Source organism: Trichosurus vulpecula, chromosome 5 (genome assembly GCF_011100635.1).
Source record: "Trichosurus vulpecula isolate mTriVul1 chromosome 5, mTriVul1.pri, whole genome shotgun sequence".
Lineage (NCBI taxonomy): Eukaryota > Metazoa > Chordata > Mammalia > Diprotodontia > Phalangeridae > Trichosurus > Trichosurus vulpecula.
In genome coordinates, this window is record NC_050577.1 from 17587507 (window position 1) to 17612404 (window position 24898).

Sequence of the window (24898 nt, forward strand, 5' to 3'; positions counted from 1 at the left end):
ACTGACGGCCCAATTCTGCAAGACACTGGAGGCTGTCTGGTGAGGAGTGGGGGTAAAAAGCCAGGAAGGGGAGAGAGCCCCGGGATCCTGGCTCTGCCACCTGCGGGTCCTTGGGCAAATCGCACCTCTGAGCCTCAGTTTCCTCATCTGTAAAATGGAGACAATAAGACCCATAATTCCCCACTTGCAGGATTCTTGTGAGTTTGAAAACCTTAAGGCATCCTATAAAAGGTCAGCTAGCATTTGAATGATGTCTCAGTTCAGATGGAATGACGGGGCGGGGGAGGGGGAAGAAGAGCTAGCAATTGGCCCACATGGGCCAAGTGTAACGGGGGTAAATAGGACTCCCTAGACGGCTGGCTGAGCTTCTCTCGACTTCTCCCCTCCACTCCCCTTCCGGACACCCCAGCCCAGGTTCAGCTCAGGCTCTCTTAGACCAGCTGCATCGGGCTCCGGGAAAACCCAAACCAACACAACACCCCCTCCCCGCACCCTGGGCAGCCCCTTGGGAGGTGGGGGCCCGGGGCTGGAGGCGCCCTTCAGCTCGGCCCGTCAGTATCCGCGGGGGCGCGAGGCTTTCCAGCTGTGGTCAGACGGGGTGGGGCAGCCCTCTGGCTCCCAGGGTGGAGGCTGGAGCGCGCACCGGGCGGAGCCTCCAGTAGGCTCTGGAGTGGGAGGGCGGAGGAGGCTGGCGGGGCGGGGCCTCCCGCGGCCTCGGGGGTGGAAAGAGGCTGGACGGGGCGGGGCCTTTGGAAGGCTCCGGGAAGGAAAGAGGCTGGACGGGGTGGAGCCTCTCGCAGGGTCGTGGGTGGAGGGAGTGGAGGGAGGCTGGACGGGGCGGGGCGGGCTTGTGGCCGGGGCTGGAGGCTCCTACGGCTCCTGCTCTGGCTCCTGCCCCTCCTCCTCCATCCTCCAGCCTCTATCCTCCATCCTCCTCCCCCTCCTCCTCTTCCTCCTCGCACTCCTCAGCCAGCCCCGCGCTTCCCCAGCCGGCCGTGCCCCCGCTCGCCTCCCGGAGTGGCCGGCTGCGGGCGTTCTCCGGGCCCGCCGCTGGACGCCGGCTTCGGTAGTGGGCTTTCTCTTTCTCTTCTCTTCCTGAGTGCTAGGAGGCCGGGAGGCTGCGGCGGGCGCGGCTTGGCCCTGGGATCCGTCGGGGAACGAGAATGATGTACCTGAAGCCGTCCTGGGCGCAGAGCTGTGGCGGCCTCTTGCACCTGGCCGTCCTGCTGAGCCTGGCAGGGCTCCGCATGGACCTGGACTTCTACCTGCTGCTCCCCCCGCCGCCGCCCCTGCTCCGGGACCCCTGGGCACTGCTGGGGAGCCCTGGCGGCGCTGCCTACGCGCTGCCTTCCTTCCAAGAAGGAGCCGTCGGAGGCTGGGGCCACTTGCACCCCAAGTGCCCGGACGCGGATTCAGCCTTCCTGTCCGAGGGACAGGGGCTGCTGCAGGAGGTGCGCACGCTGGGGGTCCCTTTCACCCCGCGCATGCACGTGAATGCCTGGCTAGTGCACTGCGTGGCTGCGGCTGGGGGCGCCGACGGGCCCCAGAGACTGCTGGGGAACGCAGCCCCGACCGAGGCGAGCGGGGACGCGGGTCCTGGAGACCCTGGCGGCAGTAGCAGCAGTGGCGGCAGCGGGCCGGCCCGAGGTGAGGACAAGGACCAGGAGGCCGAGGAAGAGCAGTCCCCGACGGCTGCCCCAGCCTCAGGAGGCGTCGAGACCAGCGGATGCTGCGTCGAGGAGGTAACTAGTGTCGTGGCAAGCACCCCTACATTCCTGGGACTCAGAGCTGGGCCGGGACGTTAGAGCGCATCTAAGCCAACCTCTTCCTTTTTTGAGATAGACGAGAGGAAGAGACTAGCCCAAGGTCACACATGCAGCAAAGCCAGGATTCCATGTGAAAGGGCCTCCAGCTCCGGGCTCCCTTTCCACTTCCTCACTCTGCCGTTAGCCCAGGACAGTGTAGACGAGATTCGGAAGTTTAGCTCGGCCTCACTCCCAGCTGGAGCGGGGGTGGAGATGGGAAATTAGAAGTGATTCTACGGGATTATGTGGGCTCGAACAGAGAAGAAATGGGGAGGGGTCGTTCCCTTGGACCCTGGACACGCCGAGGTCCAGAGGATGCTTCTCTGCTCGCTGGAGGCTTTGAGGGATAATCCAAGGATCCTGAAGTCTGAGGTTTCAAGGGAAGATGGAGCAGGAAGCATCCCTTTCCCCCCTCCCACTTCTGCCGTTCTAGGATTTTAGGAGACCTCGGCCCCAGTGTGGGGAGGGAGCTCTTTTGGTGCTGGGGAGGGGGCTAGGTGACAATTCCCCCTCCTGCTAGCTTCCTAATTTGGATCTTTCTAAACAGCCTTCCTGTGTGTGCTTTACTCTACCTGTCAGACTAACACCCTGGGTGGTAGGCAGTTTACAGATAGGGAAACTGAGGCACGAGGAGGTTGTGACTTGTCCGAAGTCATAAGCCTAGTTCAAGCCAGGACAGGAAGCCAGGCCTCAGGACTCTCCTTTACTACTTGCTTAATCGTGATAGAACAGGAGAAACCAATGAAAAGGTGGACTAACTGGCGTCAGATGGCCCTCCCAGCTCTAGAACTGGCCCCATGACCTAGGTTTGAATCCTACCTCTGACACTTACCTCCTGTGTGACCCTGGCAATGTCCCTTGACTCTCTCTGGGCCTCATTTTCCAGCTGTATAAAATGATAGGGATTGGATGAGACAGCTTCAAAGGCCCCTGCCAGGTAAGTCCTATTCTAAAGCTCTGAGCTTGTGGGGGAAAAGGAAATCTTGGGGTATTTTTCCTCTCCTCAAAAAACCTTCCACCAGTCCGTAGGCAAGTCACACTAGCCTGGACCAACCGGTATTGCAGTGAGGGTAAGCGCCCTAGGCCAGTATCTGGCCTAGGGAAGTGGGCCCCTCCAAGATGGTTGGCTGTTTGTCCTGGTGTGCTAACAACAATTCCAGAACAGTCCTAATAATAGCTCACCCTCCTAAGGGTGGTGCCCAGAGCTCATTAGAGCAAGGAAAGAAAGGCACCAACTATCTCCTCTCCGTGGGACAAACAGGTTTCCTTTTGCCTATGAGCTTTTTCCAATCAGGTTTCCTCCCACCCCTCAATGCCCTGAGATAGACTGCAGAAGTGACCTGTGCCCGATGAACTGGGGATCTGTAAGCAGGGACCAAGATGGGCAGTGAAAGCCAAGGACAGAGACTGCCTGACCCCCCAGTCTCATTTTTAGTGCCACAAGTGATTCAAATGCCTTTAAATGATTTGTTTCTCTTGACACCTGGAGGTTAGAGTTCCTTGCATCATGTTTTGTTGAATTGCAATCTTATGCAAATGAGGGGAAAAGCTCTGAGCTGGCTTAACTCTCTGTGGGCATGCTGTTGCTGGACAAGCTTCTCCACCTTCAGCTAAAGAGAGGATTGTCTCCAAGTGGGTAATGATTCACCCTTATGCTAATCTAACCCCATCCTCCTTGGATGGATCACAGTCATCCCTGCACCTTGCCGCTCACAGGCTTCCTTGGTCTACCCACACAGACTCTCTGGAAGTCCCCTGCTCTCTCCCCCACGATGCCACCACCCCTGTTCCATCATCATCACTTTTTACCTGGACTGTTTGTTGGTCCCTTCTTTCTCCCCATTGATAATCCATCCTCTGCCCAGCTACTGAAATAACTCAGGATTGGACCTTGGAAGATGGTTACTACCCTTCTCAAAAACTTCCATGGCTCCCTATTGCCCCTAGGTTAAACTGCAAACCCTTCAGCATGGCATTAGGCCCTTCACCATCAGATTCAGCCTGGTCTTCCAACACTCTACATTCCAGTTCTGCTGGGCTAGCTGTTGTCCTGAACTCTGCACCACTCCATCTCTGGCCCATGGGTGTATGCACAAATTCAGAATACTTATTTCCCTTCTCCAGGAAGCCTTCCCTGATTTCTGCTGCTCTTGTCCCTTCTTCCCAATGATCTTTCCCCCTCAGGATTTATTTAGCTCTGGCCCTACTGTGCTAGGGATACAGATACAAAAGAGACACTCCCTGCCCTTCAAGGGGGTAGAGGGAGGAGAAGGGAATCTGGCAGTAATAACTAGTGAGCATTTTTATAGTGTTTCAAGGTAAGTAGTGTACTTGGAAGGAGGTGCAGTGGACAGAGCACCAAGCCTGGAGTCAGGAAGACTCATCTCCCTCAGTTCAAGCCCAGCCTCGGACGCTTACTAGCTGTGTGACCCTGGGCAAGTCACTTGACCCTGTTGGCCTCTGTTTCCTCATCTGTAAAATAGGAAACCAGTCCAGCATCTCTGCCAAGAAAACAGAAACAGCTGAACAAAAACAAATGTACTCTGCATGTCTTATCTCATTTGATCCTCACAACAACCATGGGGGTGAGGGAGATGCTATTATCCCTGTTTTACAGATGAAGAAACTGAGGCAAGCAGCGTTAAGTGCCTTGCCCAGGGTCACACAACTAGGAAGTGTCTGAGGCCAAGTCCAGCTCTCCCACAGATGGAGGACAAAGAGCCAGGCATGGTAGAGACCAGTGAGAGATCCCCTTGAGCTGGAGTTGAGTTGGAGGAGTCAGGGAAGGCTTCTGGAGGAGGTGGCACCTGGGTTGAGCTTTGAAGGGAAGGAGCCCAGAGCTGGAGGTGAGGAAGGCAGGGGTCCTAGGTAGTTACAGTGCCCAGGGGTCAGGCGGGGAGACCTGCCTACCTGGCTTACCTGGCTGTAAGGATGGATTGTGTAACAGCTGAAGCCCCATTGAGGATGGGGACCATTCCCTTCATTAAATTGGTGGGTTCTCCCTGGGGAGAAAGTGGTCCAAGGCAAGCACCAGATCCCTCTGCCCTCTGGGACACACACGCTGTCCTTGAGGGAAGGGGCCCGAGAAGGCTGACTGCACTGGCCCCAGAGTCCAGTGAAGGTGCCACGCCTTAGGAGATGGACATGTTTCTATTCTAAGCTCAGCCTCCAGCTGAGAAAAATCTGGGTTCAAGGCCTACTTCAGCCACATACTATCTGTGTAACCCTAGCAAAGCACAGAATCCCTCAGTGCTGGATCCAAATATAGACTCTGCAGAGAAGGCTCAGGCCTCAATTTCCCTTCACGAAGGAAATCCCAGGACCAGCCCCTGTCCTACCTATCCCCAGCGCCTGGCACATAGTAGGTACTTCATAGAAGCTCAGCCCCCATCCTACCTATCCCCAGTGCCTGGCACATAGTAGGTACTTCATAGAAGCTCAGCCCCTGTCCTACCTATCCCCAGTGCCTGGCACATAGTAGGTGCTTCATAGATGCTCAGAGTGGCCGTGACTTGTCCATGGCCACTCAGCTGGGTGAGGATTCTGCATTTATGGAACCTCTTTCGGCTATTGGTCAAGCTCTGGGGTCCTCCACAGGGGGCAGGGGCCCAGAAAGCCTCCAGTGGTTCCAGATGCCCTTGGAGAGGTGAAATGTAACATTCGGTGACAAAGTCCCTCATACTGGGGAGGGGGGCTGATCTTAACCAAGGGGGTCCCATGGAGTCAGATGGGATGGGCTTTCTCTGATCCAAGATCAGACACTCCTATTCACAAGGTGCTGAAGTGAATTGAATAAGCATTGAGAATCCCCTTGAGTGGGTAGAGAGTTGCACTCAGAATCTGGGAGAGTCGGGTTCAAGCCATCTATTTAATCCCTCAGGACTCCTGGTGACCTTTTTAGAGGAGGAGTGACTGGGGAGGTGCCACTCTGCTCTGGTGGAGGGAGAGTCCTCCCAGAAATGAAATCCTAGGTCTAACAATATTTTTTTAAATGTTCCAGATCTGAGAGTTCAAAGGTAAAGTGGAACCGGCCTTTCTCAGAGAGCTCATGTTAATGGCTGACAGCCTCACTAATCACTGACTTTATAGAGCCCTTTGAAGTGTTCAAAGCTAGAGGAGCCGAGGTATTACAGGCCTCGAGGGAACTGAGGCCCGGGAGTGGCTTAGCTGCAGGCGGCACAGCGCCTGGCAGAGACAGGATCGAACCCAGGACTCCCGTGTCCAGGCTGTGCTCCCCACGTGGTCAACAAAGAGAACTCGGGGGAGGGGACACCTGCTGGGCATGTGGGTGTGCATGCCCTGGTGGGGCCACCATGGTAGATGCCCTGGTGCAATGGAGAGAGAGGAGCTGGCTGGGATTCCTACCCTTGGGCCTTTCTGGGGCTCAGTTTCCCGGGCTCTAAAAGAAGGGGCTTGCACTGTGTGGCCCCCGGGGTCCCGTCCGCCTCAAAGTCTGTGATCCCATGACACTCGGCTCAGAGAAGGTCATTGCGCCAACCCCACCCCCGCCCAGACACAGGCTCCTCAAAGGAATCCGAGTCAATGGAAGTGCTGGAGAATGTAAGCTTCCGAGGGCCAGGACTCCTCTTTTCCAGTCTCCCGCCTGGCACATAGTAGGCACGTCATTATGTTATTGAGCTGAGTTGGAAAGATCCTGGAGGGATGGAGAGATCCCCTCCCCTCTTTGTTCCGTGGAAGCATTTTGGCGTGGCGGAGTTTTCTAAGTAGAGGCTGTGGCTTCGTTCTCTCCTGGGGTGAGTCTAAAACCGCTTCAGGAATTCCCCCTGACAACAAAGCCCTCCCTCAGAAGCCACACCGTGACCAGAGAGCCGAGGACCACCCCCTTGGGGCCAGCACTGAAGAATCAGCCCCAAGCTCGGACTCTACAGCTCAGCGGCCGGCCCCCAGAGGGGCCCTGGCCAGAACCCAGGGGCCTGCCCAGGCCTTCCAGTGTGAAAACTCCTTCCCCCTAAACATCATCATCTCCTCTATTGTCTTAGAGCAGGGGTTCTTAGCCCTTTTAAATGTGCAAATAACCGAATTTCCACGTCCTTGGCTTCCTTCAAATGATGGGTGTGGGCTGCCAGTGAGAGATCCCGGATGCTAAGCGCATGATTCACATTTTACTTTGGAAGACGTGGTGGAGAAAGTCAAGGTCGTAGCATCCTAGGCCATAGATCAGATGCCATCTGGTTCAGTCTCCCCATTTTACAGATGAGGCCCCCAGTAGAGGAAAGACTTGCCCAAAGTCAGCCAAGCGGAGGGGCAGAGTCCGGTTGTTTGCCTCCTCGGGCCGGGTGACTTCCCAGCTAGCTGCCTCACCCCCATCACACAGCCAGGCACCCTGGCTCTCCAGCTCCAATCCCAGAGCCCTTTGCCCCCAGCCGTCTCTGGAGAAGGTCGGCTTGGGTGGGCGCCTTCAATCTCCCAGGCAACCGAATGCAGAGGGAACCCAGGGATTGGCGTCAATGGGCCGTGGGTGCTTGGCCCCAGTGGCCTCTGGAGTTTGGTTTCTAAATCTGCGATCTGGATCTCGCTTCTAATGCCTGGGGCAGATGAAGTTTCACAGGTGTGCCTGTCAAACGCTCTCCTTCCCCCCAGGAGTTATTACACGCAAGGCGTCCAGCCCTTGGTTACTCAGCAGATTCGGTAACAGCGAGAAGAGGGTTTCACAAATTAAAGCACGTTGCCCAGGACGGATTTACAGTCTGTTTACCGAAGACAAGGTGGTGTGGGCCCCAGGCCTTCTCAGCCAGCCCTTCCCCCAAAACGTGGAACTAGGCTGAGGGAACAGGCAGAGCACTTTCCATGTGAACTTTCCATGGTTGATCTCCACAACCCAGCAGAGGCAGGGGCTCTTATCCCCTTTCACAGTTGAGGAAGCTGAGTCAGGATGGCTCACCTGGTGAGTGTTTGAGGCTAGATTGGAACTCAGACCTTTGTCCCTCTGGGCCCAGCGCTCTGTGCACTGTAGTGACTCCTCTGAACCGTGCCCGCCTCGAGGGTAGTGGTGGGGCTGTGCCTGCCTTGAGGATAGTGATGGGCCTGTGCTTGCCTTGAGGACAGTGGTGGGGCTGTGCCCACTTCGAGGGTAGTGGTGGGGCCATGCCTGCCTCAAGGGTAGTGGTGGGGCTGTACTCTCCTCGAGGACAGTGGTGGGGCTGTGCCCACTTCGAGGGTAGTGGTGGGGCCGTGCCCGCCTCGAGGGTAGTGGTGGGGCTGTACTCTCCTTGAGGGTAGTGATGGGACTGTGCTCGCCTCAAAGACAGTGGTGGGGCCGTGCCCACCTCACAGGGCTCTGCCCACCCACCCAGAACTAAGAGTGTTTAGCCTAGATAAGAGCAGGCTTTAGGGAGGACGAGGGAGGGTGGCATCTGCCTTAAGTTTTGGAAAGCCTGTCCTGGGGAAGAGGGAGCAGACTCCCCAAAGTGGGCTGGGCCAAGGCAGGATGATCCCTGGGCCCGACTGTCGGAGGGGGCATCTTGTCCAGGTGCGTCTTGGTCCCCACAGCTCTGAGCCCGTGGTCATAGCTGGAAGGGACCTTGGGGCCGGGCCAGAGGAGGGCACATCGGCCCACAGGGTGGGAGGGTTTGGCCCGAGGTCATACGACCAGGAATCAGTCAGCCCAGATGTAAGCCCCTGGGGTCCCACTGACTGAGGGTTTGCCTCTCTGCTGCTGGAGGGAGGCAGCTCCCCAGGGAGTGGCTGGCATTGTGAAATGTTCAGGATTGCCTCACCTTATCTGTCAGGTTCAAGGCCACGCCAGAGATAGAACCCCCACTGTTCTCAAATTGCCTCTTCCCTCCCACACGAACCTCACAACAAAAACAAGCCTCTCCCAGAAATGCGGGCCTGACCGTGCGGCCCCTGCTCCTTGACCTGGTCACCTTTACAGCTGGGAGTGCCCGAGACCCTAGCCCCACTCTGAGCCCCCGAAGTTACCAGTGGGTCATTTGTCCCAGCTCTAGCCTAAAGAGGAACGCTGAGCTGCTGCTTTCTGTGGCTGGTCAGACCGCCCCAGAGAGCCTCTGCCTCCTGGGAAATCAGTGAGGGAATCTCCTGTCCCGGGTCCAGAGGCTGTGAGATCTTTGTGTGATGAAGAAAAACCGTTGTGAGATGCTCCAGCCTGGCTCTCTAGGCCCCCCACAGGAGGACCCCAGCCTAGATAGCTTTGTCCCTCCCTCTGCCCAATCTGGAAACATCAGAACTTGGGACCAGGTGCCATCCAGGCCTCATGGCTAGTCTCTCCCCCAGAGGTGGCCAGACCTCCAGCCAGATTGAGGCACCTGTGCCTCTGAGCCCCATCCTTTGATTTCTAATGATAAATCGTGAATAATGAACGTCCCCCCAATTCCCCAAGTTTGCTCTTCCCTCCCCACTTCTGATACAGCTGTCTGTTCAGTGAAGCAGGCACTCCCTCTCTCCGCGCTGTTACAGGAACCACAATTATTTCATTCAGCTTAATTCAACAAACACATATTGCATATTGACTGTGCCAGGCACTCTCCCAGGTCTGGAGGTACATAGACCAAAATGAAATAATTCCTGCCTTCAAGGAGCTTGCCTTCTATGGAAAGAGCCTACCCTACAGCATCCCCAGGGAGACATTTACGTGCAAAGATAGGCCCTTGCGTGGGAGAACCCCTTGGGTCTAGGCCTGCTTGTTTTCTCTCCGCAGGGCCTGTGCCGCATGCAAACCTCAGTGGCCCAGCCGCCTGCCTGAACGTCCTAATCCACACACTAGGACTTTTTCATCCATTTTATTTTTCCTACGTGGATTGTCAATAACTGAGGTTCTTATAGAGGAGACTCCTGTGATAATAAATGATAACAAGAATAGAAGCATTCATGGAAAGAAGTCATCACCAAGGAAGACTTCTGGAAGAGTTGAGCTTTGCCTCAGGCTCCCCAGGTGTAGGAATCTCATAGGCAGAGAGAGTAAGGAGGTCGTGCCAGGCACAGACAGTAGTGAAAGCAAAAGCATGGAGGTGAGAAATCAAGCTCTGAGCACAGGGGGTGGCACTCAGGCCAAGTTGGTTGGGAGCATGGAAGGGGAGCATCTGTGTAAGGAAGATAAGGCTGAAAAGCACAGTGTGGAGAGCCTCGAATGCCGGTCTGGGGTGCTTGACCGCTTTCTGTCAGCAGCAATGGCAGGGTTTGGAGTGGAGGAGTCATAGGTCAAGGACCCAAGGAAGCTTCGCTGAATGTGCGCCTGCTGTGGGGGAGGGACTGGAGGAGACCTGTCAGGCTGTCGCAACAGTCCAGGTGGGCGTTAAAGAGAATTGTGTATAAGGGCGTTGGCCATGAGAACCAGACCAGGGAACCAAGGAGGGAGAGGTTGCTGAGGAAGAACGGGAAGAACTTGGAGCTTAGATCATGGATAAGGAGCAGGTGGGAGTTCCTGCCTCCTTGCCTTTGTCCATGCTGTCCCTCATGCCAGGCATGCCCTCCTTTGTCACCTCAGCTTTTTAAGACTCAAGGCTTTGTCCAAGTGCCACCTCTCACAAGGGCCAGTTCCTGACTCTCCCAGGTGTTAGTGTCTCTCCCTCCCCCACAAATGACTTTGGATTTATTTTGCTTGTATTTTCCTTCCATCAGAATGTAAACCTCAGACATTCTCTTTTGTTAGTCAGCCAGCATTTATTAAATGCTTACTGTGTACAGGCATAGTGCTAAGTGCTGGGGACACAGAGAAAGGAGAAGAAACCAGCATCCATGCATGTAGCCCCAGCTTTACCAAGATCAAGTGAACTGAGGAGCTGGAGGCTATGGGGGAGGGGGTTGCCAAACCCCTTCCTGGGTCTTTGCAAAGACCCATTGAGAACCTTGTCCCTTTCCCTTCCACATACCTGGAGCGGCCTCCGAACTTTCATCCCAGGGTCCCAGGGAAGAAATGCTTCCCATCAATACAAGTCAACGGCAGCCCCTGTGACTTGGAGGCTTAGAAAGCTGCCTGGGCCCTGAGAGGTGTCTGAGCTTGAACCTACGGGTTTCGAGACCACCTCTCTATGCATGAGGCTACACTGCTCCTCCAGGTATTTTGTACATTCCTATGGTTTTCTTAAAGTAGCATGGAAGAGCCTTCAAATCCCAGACACAGTGGTGAGAATCATCAAGCACAGGTCCAAATCCTGCCCTTGCTTCGGGCCTCGGGCCCACGCTTGCTCCCTGAATGACCTTGGCAGCAGGGCCTACCTTTCCTCCCATCCTCCCCTCCTTTTAATCTGTGTCTTCCTGGAGACACCCCGCCATCCTCTCAGACTCCAAGGCACGGGTGTCCCGCCCTCACTCTCCCCATTCCATCCATCCCCTGATGCTGACAAGTCACCAGACACAAAACATCTGGCCCTGTGCATGTACACTGCTTCTTTCCTTCCCCTCAATGGCTGTGAGGGTCTGCCGGACATTGTCTCCCTCATCTCCTCATTCAAGTCTGGCCTTCATGCCGCCGACCAGAGGCAGGACAGTGGAGTGGATGGAGTCAGGAAAACCTGAGTTCAAGTTTTGTCTCAGATGCCTACTGGCCGTGTGACCCCGGGCCTGTCACTCAACCCAGACTTTCTTCGTGACCCCTAGAAGAACTCCCCAGTTTACACCAAGGGCTTCCCTCTAAGCAGAAGAGAGCTCAAAGCACTCTTACCATTTTACCCATGAAATGACTAGTCAGGGTCACACAGCTGGGGCAAAAATCAGGATCTGAACTCAGGGTTGCCTGGTGTCTTACAAAGTAGAAGGAGCACCATCTCTGGATTCTGAGGCTCTGGGTTCCAATCCTGCCTCTTAAACACTGTTTAACTTCCCATGTTACCATCTGCTGAACTCTCACCCTGCTGGCTTCAGAGCCCAATCCAAGGCACCCCTCCCTGGGGCTTCAGATGAATCAGTCACCAGAAGTGACCTTTCCATTGTCATTCCACCCTCTCCTATGCACTTATGTGGGGGAGGGGGGAACCTCCCTTTGTGTAAGCTCCCTCCACCGAAGCAGATTGACAGATACTTTGCAGCTTTCAGGTCCACGGTCAATTGCTGGTCTGGGGTCCCACAGTCAGTAGACTAGAGTTTGTATTGTGTTAATTTGTCCGTTGTTCTGTTCCTCCTCCTGGACTCTAATCCGGAGGGCGGCGATCACGCTTTGTTTTTGTATCCGAGGGCCAGGTGCGCAGAAGGTGCTTAACAGGTGACTGAATTAGGTGTTTTTATTAGCTTCAGGTGTGTATCTTGATCTTAAAAGAAGACGGCTGTGGGCATGAGGGCCTCACCTGTAATCCGGCTACCTGGGAGGCTGAGGCTGGGGGAATCTCCTGAGCTCAGCAGTTCTGAATTGCCGTGGGCTGAGCCAATCAGGAGTTTGGCATTGATATGGTGAGGGATGGGGGGCAGCACCCAGGTGCCTAAGACTGTGAATCACATACCCACCCCACACACCCCCAGAGGAGACCCCATCTTAAAAGACAAACAAGTTGAAATGTACTTTTTTTTCGTAAATAGTATTTTATTTTTCTAGTTACGTGTAAAGGTAGTTTTCAACATTCATTTTTATAAGATTTTGAGTTCCAAATTTTTCTCCCTCCCTCCCTTTCCTCCCCCTGCCCCCTCCCCGCCCCCCACCCAAGACAGCAAGCAATCTGACATAGGTTATACATGTGCAATCATGGAAACATTTCCACGTTAGTTGTGTTGTAAAAGAAAAAACAGAACCAAAGGGAAAAGCCACAAGAAACAACCACAACAAAAAGAAAACAGTGCTTCCATCTGCATTCAGACTCCATAGGTCTTTCTCTGGATGTGAACAGCATTTTCCATCATGAGTCTTTTGGAGCTGTCTTGGAACACTGTTGCTGAGAAGAGCCAAGTCTATCAGAGTTGGTCATCACCCAGTGTTACTGTTACAGTGTTCGATATTTGAGATGTACTTTTTAAAAATTTCTCCATTAAAATAAATGTTTTTAAGTAGATTTTATTTGTAAATGAGCCTCAGTCGATCAGTAGCATTACAAGGAATATCTAGGAACCGGTGATTAGGTTACCAATGAATCAGTCAGTGAAAAAACGTTTATTATTATTGGAGGGCAGCTGAGGTTGAGTGACTTGCCCAGGGTCACACAGCTTAGTGAGTGTCAGAGGGTGGATTTGAACTCAGGTTCTTCTGACTCCAGGGTCAGTGTTCTACCCACTGTGCCACCTAGCTTTCCTGGAAGAAGTATTTATTATTAAATGCTGACTTCACAAACTCAGAGACGGCTTCTGAAGGTTAAGCAATTAATTCCATTCGGATAACAAGAACTAAGAGCCTTCAATCCTCGTGGTCCTGTGCTAGGAGGTGGCAAATATAATGATAGAAATGAAATTGGCCGCGCCCTCCAGAGTTTTACATTGCGTGGCAAACTCACAATCTTTCCGTCGTTCTGCCCGTAGCTTCTGAAAGGAGAGAGGGCTGATCGCTTGCATCGAGGGTGTCCGAAGGGGCTGAACCTCTCTTTGGTCCCTAACCCTGCCCTTCCTTCTGTTACAAAGGAGTTGCCCGGGGTGGCGGTGGCCAACACGGGTCGAGGAGACGGAGTTGAGGGATGGAGAAGAGAGCGTCCCGGGATCGGAGGCCGGCCTCGCTGGGCTAGGGCGGGTGGGCACAGACGGATGGCCTGGAGAGATCAACGAGGCGCTGGGGTGGGGGGAGCAAAGAAGGCCCTGGACTTCCCAGGAGGAGCTCCTGTGCTGAAGACCCGAGTCTCTTCCCCAATCAGACTTTCCCCGAGTGCGGGTGTGATCGGCAGGCAACGATGAAGCATTTGCTGCGCGGCAGGGCTCTGGGGAGGCAAGGGCAGACTGGTCCCTGCTCTCCTGGAGTATCCATTCTTAAACTCTACCGGAGGTATCCAGCATCGTCATAGATAACATTTATAAAGCTCCTACTGTGTGCCAAGCACGGTGCTGAGTGCTTTACAGGTATCATTTCCCCTGGATCTTCATGACCACCCTAGGAGGCAGGTGACATTTTGCAGCTGGGTAAACTGAGGCACAGAGGCGAAGTGACTCAGTCACACAGCTAGAAAGTTTGCCAAAAAGTAAATCTAAAGATGGGGAGGTGTAGTACATTTTTGTTTATTTTGTTAAATATTTCCCAATCACTATAAAATAAATTTTTAACATTCATTTTTTAAACTTTTGAGTTCCAAATTCTCTCCCTCCCCACTCCTTGAGAAGGCAAGCAATTTGATATTGATTGTACGTCTGTGTTATCTCCCATTGTATCCTCCCTCCAAACTATACCATGCACTTGTTCAATGGTTTTTAAAAGGGAGGCCACTGGGGTCAGAGGACCTGAGTTCAAATCCCATCTATATCGCTTACTACCTGGAAGACCTTGGACTACTCACTTAATCTCTTGTGGCCTGAGCAGATGGTCTCCAAAGTCCCTTCCAGCTCCAGGCCTATAAGCCTAAGACCCCGTTGGTTTAGGGGCTCCCTCCACCAATGGGCATCCCCAGCCCTCCGTCCCCGAGACAGGCCGTTGAATTGTTGAGGATGGGAAAAGATGTCATGGTCCAGTGGCCCATCTACTAACGATGTACATTTGTTCAGTTCAGCCTGGCTGGCACCATCATTAGGCCTCAACTGGAGGCCTTCTTGGGTTGAGAGGATACACCTGCTTACTGTCCTCTGTGAGAGGCCCGTCCATCAGATTAGTAGCTTCAGTGTAGTAGGGGGTCAGTCAGGGCAATCAACAGTCATTACACATTTATTAAGCACCTACTGTATGCTGGACACTATACTAATCTCTGAGGACACAAAAAAGAGACAAAAGACAGTCCTTGCCTCAAGGAGCTCACAATCTAACAGGGGAGACAACAGGCAAACAAGTACGTGCAAAATAAGCTATCTACAGGATAACTAGGAAATCATGAACCGATGGAAGGCAGTAGAACTGAGAGGGGCTGGGAAAGGCTTCCTGGAGAACATGGGATTGTAGCTGGAATTAGGGTTACAACCATGTTTCCTTCTGTTTGTCAACAGTATCATAATATATGATTATTGTAATATAATTGATACTTATTATGTAATGTTATTATAATAATTAGACAACACTAATTATAATAATAGAATAATATTTGTTTCTAATTAATCCCTTTCCCATTTTCTCAAAAGGAAATTTGTTTAGAAATCATCGGTAACAAAGAGTAGATTGCTATAGTCGTTGACTTCTCCATCTTGTGTTCCTATCCTATTCCACTGATCCACAACTCTGTTTCTTAGCCAGTACCAGGTAGTTATGATGACTGCTGCTCTATAGTACAGTTTAATATCTGGTATGGCTCGGCTGCCTTCCCTAGCATTTCTTTTCATTAATACCCTAGATATTCTACACCTCTTGTTCTTCCAGATGAATTTCGTTATTATTTTATCCAGCTCTGTAAAATAATTTTTGGTAGTTCAATTGGTATGGCACTGAATAGATAAATTTAGGTAAAATTGTCATTTTTATTATATTAGCTTGGCCTAACCATGAGCAACGGATATTTTTCCTTTTATTTAGATCTGACTTTATTCACGTGAAAAGTGTTTCATAATTATGTTCATATAGACCCTGGGTTTCTCTTGGCAGAAGACTCCCAAATATTTTATAGTGTCTACAGTAATTTTGAATGGAATTTCTCTATCTCCTGCTGTTGGGCTTTGTTAGTAATGTATAGGAATGCTGAAGAATTATGTGGGTTTATTTTATATCCTGCAACTTTGCTAAAGTTGTTTATTATTTCAAGTAGGTTTTTACTTGATTCTCAAGGATTCGCTGAATAAATCATCATATCATCTGCAAAAAGTGATCATTTAGTTTCTTCTTTTCCTATTCTAATTCCTTCAATTTCTTTTCTTTTCTTATTGCTACAGCTAACATTTCTAGTACCAAATTGAATAGTAGGGGTGATAATGGACATCCTTGTTTCACCCCTGATCTTACTGGGAATGCATCTAGCTTATCCCCATTACAAGTAATGCTTGTCGATGGTTTTAGGTAGATGCTATTTATAATTTTAAGGAAGGCTCCATTTATTCCTATGCTTTCTAGTGTTTTTAATAGGAATGGGTGTTGTATTTTGTCAAAGGCTTTTTCTGCATCTATTGAGATGATCATATGGTTTCTGCTAGTTTTGTTATTGATATGGTCAATTATGCTAATCGTTTTCCTAATATTGAACCAGCCTTGCATTCCTGGAATAAATCCTACCTGGTCATAGTGTATTATTCTGGTAATAAGTTGCTGCAATCTTTTTGCTAATATTTTATTTAAAAATTTTGCATCAATATTCATTAGGGAAATTGGTCTATAATTTTCTTTCTCTGTTTTGACTCTACCTGGTTTGGGTATTAGTACTATATTTATGTCATAAAAAGAATTTAGTAGGACTCCTTCTTCACCTACTTTCCCCAAATAGTCTACGAAGTATAGGAATTAATTGTTCTTTAAATGTTTGATAGAATTCACATGTAAACCATCTGGCCCTGGAGATTTTTTCCTAGGGAGTTCATTGATGGCTTGCTCAATTTCTTTTTCTGAGATGGGGTTATTTAGAAATTTTACTTCCTTTTCTGTCAACCTGGGCAATTTATGTTTTTGTAGATATTCATCCATATCTCTAAGGTTGTCAAATTTATGGGCATACAATTGGGCAAAATAATTCCTAATTATTGTTTTGATTTCCTCTTTATTAGAGGTGAACTTACCCTTTTCATTTTTGATACTGGTAATTTGATTTTCTTCTTTCTTTTTTTTAATCAAATTGACCAAAGGTTTATCAATTTTATTGGTTTTTTCATAAAACCAGCTCTTTGTTTTATTTATTATCTCTTCTGAGAGAGCAGTTTAGTTGAGTGATGAGCTGTTTCTTCAGAGTTCATTAGTGGATTCTATATCTTTGCCTCCTCTTCCCATGATTCTCTGTCTATTTGCAGGAGGCCCAAATTTAGGATCTTTTATAGTTACTGTGCTTATGATACCATCTCAGTAAATGCCTTTATTTTGAGCTAATTGTGTCCTCTGGCTTATACTAAAGGGAGTCTTTAGTAGTGGGGGCCCATGAGCAATAGTTTTAGGAATGTGGACCTGAAGAGTACCTTGAACTGGGACGGTCTTCCTGCTCAGGACTCAGCCTTCTCAATTGAGTTAAGGGGTAGGGGGGAGCTCAGACTGGGGTCCAACATGGAAATACACCTTCCAATTCTAAAACCTTCTTACCCAGATAGGACGCCATCCAGATTCTTTGTTTTTGCACTGAAGTTCCTCTGCAACCCTTCTTCCAGCTTACTCTCCTATACTCCTCTGTGTGTGTGTGTGTGTGTGTGTGTGTGTGTGTGTGTGTGACACACACTTCATTGTGAGCTTATTTTCACACCATTTCTTCAGTCACCTGTCCAGACCCACCCTATAATTCTGTGGTCCCTTCAGCCCCTGGCTGTCTTTCCATACTAAATGCTCCAATGGATCTTTAATCTCATCACTGTGGATGTTCCCTCCACTGGTGCAGATTGCAGACCATCTAGGGCTATCCTTGAGTCCTCTTGACATCATAAGGATGCTAGCCGAGCCCTCCTGGGCTGTTCATTTTCATCCTTCAGAGAAAGTCTCTTGAGCAAATCACTTCATCTAGGCAACTCTCTGAGACTATGTTGTTTTTTTTTCAGAGAAGGTGCCAGATTGCATTGGTAAAAGGAGTCTTCTCACCTGGGAGTTCCTTATACTAATAAATCACAGGTCCAGGTCCCATGCCTATCCCTGTCTCAGTGAACCCTATCTTTCTGTGTCTCACCATCATAGTAGAACGTTGGGAACCTTACACTTTCCCGGAGGAAATCCAGCCCACTCTCCTCTTACACAGATTTGGGACCAACTCATCATCCATCTGAAGTCGCAATCTGTTCAACAGACATTCTTCATCCACTTGGCCTTCCCTGTGTAGATGGTTCAGATTAACAGACCTTTTAATCCCCTGAACAAAACAGGGTATTTGGCAGTATCTTAGGGTGTTCCCCTGCCTGATCAACTGGGGTGGGGAGCAGCGTTCTCTTCTTAGAGTTCTTCTAGGTGATATCCCTTTTCCTTACCTCAATCTCTGCTTCCAGAATGTAAAAATAAACCTCACCAAAATGCAAGAAAATTTGGGTCATAAACTGTATATTTTGGAAGAAAAATTCATGTTTTAATACACAGTCAAATTTTATGTTCTACTTGGTGTATTGAAATGTTCAATTATATTAAGTTCAGAATTTGTAAAAGTCAATTTTTTTAAAACTGTGTATATTAACTTTTGAAGAATTATCATTCAGAATGGTTTTGTCTTCAGCCAACTCTAGTCTGGCCTCAGAGCCACTTCCTGACCTGGCCTTGTGACCCACCAGGACAGGTCACCTTGCCCTCTTTTCTGGCCCCTTATCACCCCCCGCTCCCCGCTCCCAACCCCACTTCTTCTCTTCCTGCTGTTGCTTCCCTTTGTTTTTACGTGGCTGGCCTGTTGCTCTACTTTGGACAGGCATCTCCTTAGTAAACAGTGGCTCTGACCCATCGCCTCCAATGGCCAGTGATCAGTGTTGGTCTGTGAGCCAGCGTATTGTCCAGCTTCCTGGGCATCGCTGTCAGCCCCTCTGCCCAGCTGGAGCAATTCCTGGCTCCTCTTCTTGTAGACAGGATAGATTTATGTTCATGACACGCCTTTGTGATTTCATTATGTTCACCTGTATTTTAAAATATACATATATATGTATATGTGTATATGTGCATATACATATATATTTATATACATATATATGTATAGATATATTGTCCTAGCTGTGTGACCCTGGACAAGTCAGTTCACCCTGTTTGCCTCAGTTTCTTCATCTGTAAAATGAGCTGGAGAAGGAAATGGCAAAGCATCTAGTATCTCTGCCAAGAAAACCCCAAATGGGGTTACAGAGTCAGACATGACTGAAAACTACTCAACAAAATATAAAACCAGTTTTAATTGTCAACAAGCATTTATTAAGTGGTTACTATGTGCTAGGCATTGTGCCAAGCTCTGAAAATAAAAATCCAAGCAAACAGAAAGATAGCTCCTGCCCTTTGGGAGCTTGCATTCATTAGAATGGGTAAAAACACATCAGAGGAAGCTGAAGGCTGGTGGGAGCAGGGGGAGGAGATGGTAGAAGAAGTAATCCAGAGAGTCAGGATCAGATTCTAGAGAGGAATGAAGGAGTGAACATGGGGTGGCCTGGCCATTTCCTAAAATGGAGGTTCCAGGAGGAACCGACCAGTCTGGAGGACCAGGAGGGCCACGAGGATGGAGGCATCTTCTAGAGCGAGAGGTTGCTGGGTAGAGAAATGTCTGGAGAATCAGCAGGACTTACAGAAGAGGCCTTAAACATTCAAGATGTCTCTCTTTGCCTCCTTGGTGGGCCTCCCCCTTCCCCAGGAATCCCTTTGCCCTGACAGTACAACCCTTGGGTTCGGGTCCTCATGGTGAGGGGAAAGCACGGGAGCTGACTAGAGTATGGACCCTTTTCCTTCCCTCTGATGAGCCCCACCATTGCAGCCTGTGCAAGCATTTTGAGACCCACACTGTTATTGCACTGGTAGTAAAAAAAACAAAACAAAATAAAACAAAAAACCAAAGACTGGTCCATCCACCTAGCAAGAAAATCACAGAGTCTCCTGACTTTTTAAAAACTATTTTCTTTTCTTGCTATTTTTAACTTAACAATCATCAACCAACTGGAACATTTCCTTGTACACAGAACAGAAAAAGAGGATTGTACCAAAAATTGCAAGGCTTTGTTAGGTGCAGTTTGAATTTTAAAGAGATTGATTCTTAGACTAATATATTTAATATATTATTCATATAATAAATACATTTATATAAGTATATTAATAGAAATATATTAGCATATTTCTATTATATACATTTATACAATATATTATATAAATGTATTTAGGTAATAAATGTATACTTAATATATTGTGTTGATAATATTAAAAGATAATAAACAATAAATTCAACACCTCAATTTCAAAGCTGTCCACTTGTCTGTGTCTTCTTCAGAACTTCCTTCTTTTCTGTTTTCTTTTTTTAAAAAGTGTTGTAAAGGTCTCCCACTCCTCCCCCTCCCCCCCTTCTTCTTTTTCCAGGCCTTCCTTCCTTTGAATCTTCTCAGGTACCAATACAGCCTTCTAGAATTACAGTACTACCCTAAAAATATGCTTCCTGAAATGAGAAAAAAAAAACACAACTCAGGGCTGATAGAGAGTTGCTTCCTGTGCACAGTCCACAGAACTCACAGTTCCAGCAAAGTACCGTTGGCTTCATTCCTTTCCCTTGTGGCTTTGTCCTTTGATGCTCCTTACCTGTGACTCCCACTTGGCTCAATCAAAATTTCTTTTATTTGGTCCCCAAACTGCTTGTGATTTAAGAATTCCTCCACTGCTCTCAGATGCTTCCACCCAGAGGGCTGAGAGGTTTGCTAGAGGGGTCACAGAGCTGGCGTGCGTGCGTGCATGCGTGTGTGTGTGTGTGTGTGTGACAGCACCTTCTTTCTGACCACATCAACTCTGGTCCCCATCTCCTTCCCTTTGGCTTTCATAGCCCCCTATTCCCAAAGCCCTGGTAGCCAAAGGTCTTTGCAATGTTGTGGAGGGAAACACCAGAGTTCCCAAGGGAAGCATCGCAGAGGATCCCTGATCCATCAGGTGGGTGCTCTCTCTAACAACCCACCCCACCCCGGCCCCACCCTTGATTTCTCATTCTGGACATTCTTGTCTAGAGAGGCTCTCCCCAGTCAGCCTTCCCTAAGGACTTAAATTTGTCATGTTAATTTTTTTGTTTCATATTTCACACCTAACATTTATATCACCCCTACTATGTTCCAGGCACTGCTCTAAGCAATTATCATTTTATTTCATAATCACAACCCCCCGGGGGGGGGGGGTTGTGATTGTGGTATGTTTTGTCAAGGAGAGTTCACAGTTTTGTAACTTTGGGGACAGAGTTCCAAATCATTTTCCAGAAGGTAGAACCGATTCACAGCTTTACCAACAAGGTCCTTCCTTGGTTCCTCCAACCCTTTCCCTTTTCGTCATCTCTGCTGATCTGTGGGTGCTAGAACCTCAAGAGTTATTTCAATTTGTAGTTCCCTTTTTTATTAGTCATCCGGGACATTTTTTTTTCATACAGCTGTTCAGAGCTTGGACTTCTTCCTTTGAAGACCTGCCTGTTCAATTCTTTGACCATTCATCCATTGGGGAATGGCTCTTGTTTTTATATATTCCTTATATATTTAGACATCAGACTTTTATTAGAGATAATTACTGCAATTATGCTGCGAAATAGTTCCTACTCAGCTGTTCCCCTTCTAATTTTAACTACATCGATTTTGTTTGTGCTCTTTAATTTTAAGTAATTAAAGCGGTCTGCTGTATCTTCTGTGATCTTCCTTGGTAATGAATTCTTCTTCACCCATAGCTGTGAAAGGGACCTCCTACTTTGCTGCTCTATTTAAAGTAACAGTTATAATAATGATAATGTGACCTTCTATATTCAGGGAGAGTATCCATTTGGAGCGCATTTAGTACAATTGTCCCTTCCACATCATGGGGGTTAGGGGTGCAGTATCCCCACAATCTGGAAAATCTGAGTAAAAATTTTTGGCTCTCCCTTTGTACCAGAGAAGAAGTCTGAATTTTTTCTTTTGCTTTTATGAGGTCTTTTCAGTGTCGAAAGATAAAATACGTTGAATTATTCACTATACTTCTATTTTATGTATTTCTGAGTTTCTAAACTTTTTCTGTGTCATCTGAAGCTTTTGCAAAACTCCTCAAAAATTCCTATTTAATTTCTTATGCCCACCCGCAATATATCAAAACCGCGATGGAGAAAGTCACAATGTGGAAAGGATAATTATCTATGGTGTGAGATGCTTGCCTAAACTAAGATTTCTTAACCTGGGGTTCATGAACCCCTAGGAGATCCATGAATAGATTTAGGAAATCTATGAACTTAGATGGGGAAAAAATACATCTTTATTTCCGTGTGATCGGCTTCCTTTTTAATCCCCTATATTTTATTTTTTGCATTTAAAAACCTGTTTCTGAGAAGGGGCCCATGGGCTCCATCAGACCTCTGCCAAAGGGGTACATGATACAAAAATGGTTAAGGACTACTGGCCTCAACCTCATTTCTGCCAGATAGCTTTTTGATTTTCCCAGCCGTCTTTGTCATGTGACCCCAGTGGTTCTGGTCTTTTTCTAGTCGGTGGAAGCCAATAGCATGCACAGGCTGCCCCATCCATCCTTCACTTGTCCCTGCTTTCTGACCCAACTCCTTTTTCAGTCCTACTTGGCTTTGACAAAGGATTTCGTGATGCTTGCTGCTTGTAATTCAGTTTTAAAATGTCGACCATATAACACCTAAAAAGTTCTTATGGTCCACGGGAGCGCCATCCTGGAACGTTGGCCTTGGAGGACAGGCCAGGCTCTCTCAAACTTTACAAAAAAGGGGAGAGTGTACTTTACCAGATTGCTTGCCTCCTTCCTGGGTTAGGTTAAATGCTGTCTTTGTTTACCTTCTCTAGTGAGTTTCTCTTTCCTCTCCAATTGTGGTAAGCTCCCTGAGGGCAGGGCTCATGCCTTCTACTGCCTGGTCTCTGCTCCCCACTTCTCCATTAGGCTATAAGCTCCCTGAGAGCAGGGCTCATGCCTTCTACTGCCTGGTCTCTGCTCCCCACTTCTCCATTAGGCTGTAAGCTCCCTGAGAGCAGGGCTCATGCCTTCTACTTCCTGGTCTCTATTCCTCACTTCTCCATTAGACTTAAGGGCAGGGTCTGTCTTTTGACTCTTTCTGTGTCCTAAGGCTTAGCACAGTACCTGGCATATAGTAGGTGCTTAATAAATGTCGATTGATCCTTCTAGGTGCTCAGTTAGGATATATGGAACAAAGGAATGAATGGTCAGCCTTCCTCAGTCCACTGAAGAAAGACTTTGACCTTCAGACAGGAACCTTTCTAAGGAACACCCAAGCCCGTACTTCCCCGCAGGCCTCCTCTCCTGATCTCTCTGTGCCAGTTTGGATTCCTTATCCTTCCCACCACCCTCATGCCCAGACTCCTTCCCCCCACTCCCTCCGATCCAGCTCCCAGGGACTTTGTCCAGCCTTCCTGGTTCACACTCACTGCCTGTTCTTCTGTCCCCAGGCTCCACTCTCTTCTTCCCTTTCCCAATGCCTCACCCCTTAGCAAACACATCCAGCAGCCCGATAGTGCCCCCAGTGCCAGCCAGGACAGCCTAGCTGCCTTGCCCTCCCTTTCCCAGGAATCTTTGGTCACCAGTGTTGCCCTTTGGAGCTAAACAGAACGAGGCCAAGGACTCATGTCACTACTCACTAAATATTTAAAGAAAGCTCTCACATCCCCCTGCCTTAGCTTTTCTGCAGGCCCCTGGGGGCTCTTCCTGGCTTCTCACTTTAATCGTTACTTATCTGGTAATTTTTGGAGATGATTTTAGGTCATTTAACCATTATTTCATTATTTTAAGACATTATTTCAACATTTTAATTTTTAATTACTTTGAAGTTTATTTTTAGTAATTTAATTATTAATTGTTTAATTATTTATCTAGTCAGCCCTCCTCAGTACACTCAGCACCTTTTCAACGTCCTTCCTAAAAGTGCCTCCAGAACTGAATAGGAGGCGTGGGGGAGGGGGCTAGAGCCGGGTTCAAATCCTGGCTCTACCATTTTCTTATTATTATCTTAATATTATAATGACCTTGGTGACCTTGGCTCAGTCACTGAACCTCTGCCTGCTTCAGTATCCTCACTGGTAAAAAGGAGCTCCTAATAGCACCTCCTTCCTGGGCTTGTTGTGAGGGTTACAAGGCGCGTAGCCCAGTGCCTGGCACCTAGGAAGCGCTATAGAAACGTCAGCCTCCACTATTATTAGTGATATAGTATTATAAAATAGTAATAAAATAATTGTATTGTATTATAATATACAACCGTGAGTATAAGATATAAATGTAATAGTTAGGCAATTGTAATAAATAATTACATGCCGTATATAATTATCATAATAATTAATAATAGCTATCATTTATATCATTAAAATTGGCAAAGTATTTTATGTTTATTATCTCTGGACCCTCATGATAACCCTGAGCGATAGCTGCTGTTATTATGCCCTTTTTACAGATAAGGAAACTGAGGCAGGCAGGGTTAAGTGACTTGCCCAGGGTCACACACCCAGTAAGTGTCCGAGACAGGATTCCTGACTCCCAAACCGGACACTATCCACTGCACCACCCGGCCGCCTGAGCTGTTCAAACCATCCTGCTCGGACCAGGGTGGGATGCGCCTGGACAGTGCCCTCCGCCCCCATCGCAGCCGCCAAGGTCAGCCGTGGCTTTGGGGGATGCGGAGTCCCGCCTTTGACGCACCCGGAGCCTGGCGCCCACAGAGACGCTGGCAGATTTTTTCTCACTGTTTGAACACTGCCATGGAGCTGAGGAAGCTTGTTCCCGGGATCCATCCCGCTACATAATAACTTTACTTCCGATAATTATTGATACATACTAGCTCCTCTCGCCCTTCCCTCTGCTCTGCGGGAATCTCTTTAGGCCCTGTCTCTGCCCCGCAGGCCAGGGAAGCCCCCAGGAGAGCAGGAAAGCCCGGGTGGACATTGGGCTGAACAGCCTTGACCGGGGCTCCCTCCACCCTCGGTGCGGCGGGAGGAGGACGGGCGGTCGAAAAAGGAACATTGGCTGTAGCGCGTAGGCACCGTCTGTCTCATCACTCATTTATTCCCAGCGCCAGACATCGGCCAAGCTCCTACTGTGCGCTCCCGCAAACCATACGAATGTTTTCATGGAATTGAACCTCATCCTTCCTCCCCAGGCCAGGGCGGGGCTGGAGCAGGTAATTACAGACATGCCGGTGATGATGGCGATGACGGCTAACGTTTACACAGGGCGCGCTGTGTGCCAGGCGTGGTGCCGAACACGTCACAATCATGATGTCACTGGAGCCTCACAACCACCCCGTGAGGTGGGCGCTCTTATCTCCATTTTACAGATGAAACAAGCA

General features: G+C 49.1%; 1 protein-coding gene across 1 annotated transcript in view; it reads left to right on the forward strand.

Moving 5' to 3' along the window:
- The first annotated feature begins 918 nt into the window (after window positions 1-918).
- NFE2L3 (nuclear factor, erythroid 2 like 3) overlaps window positions 919-24898 on the forward strand; it is a 35639-nt gene continuing 11659 nt past the window's right edge. Inside the window, exon 1 of the mRNA XM_036761659.1 lies at window positions 919-1742. Within this exon, the coding sequence (XP_036617554.1) occupies window positions 1164-1742 (579 nt within the window). The 5' untranslated portion in view covers window positions 919-1163. The remainder of the gene's footprint in view (window positions 1743-24898) is intronic.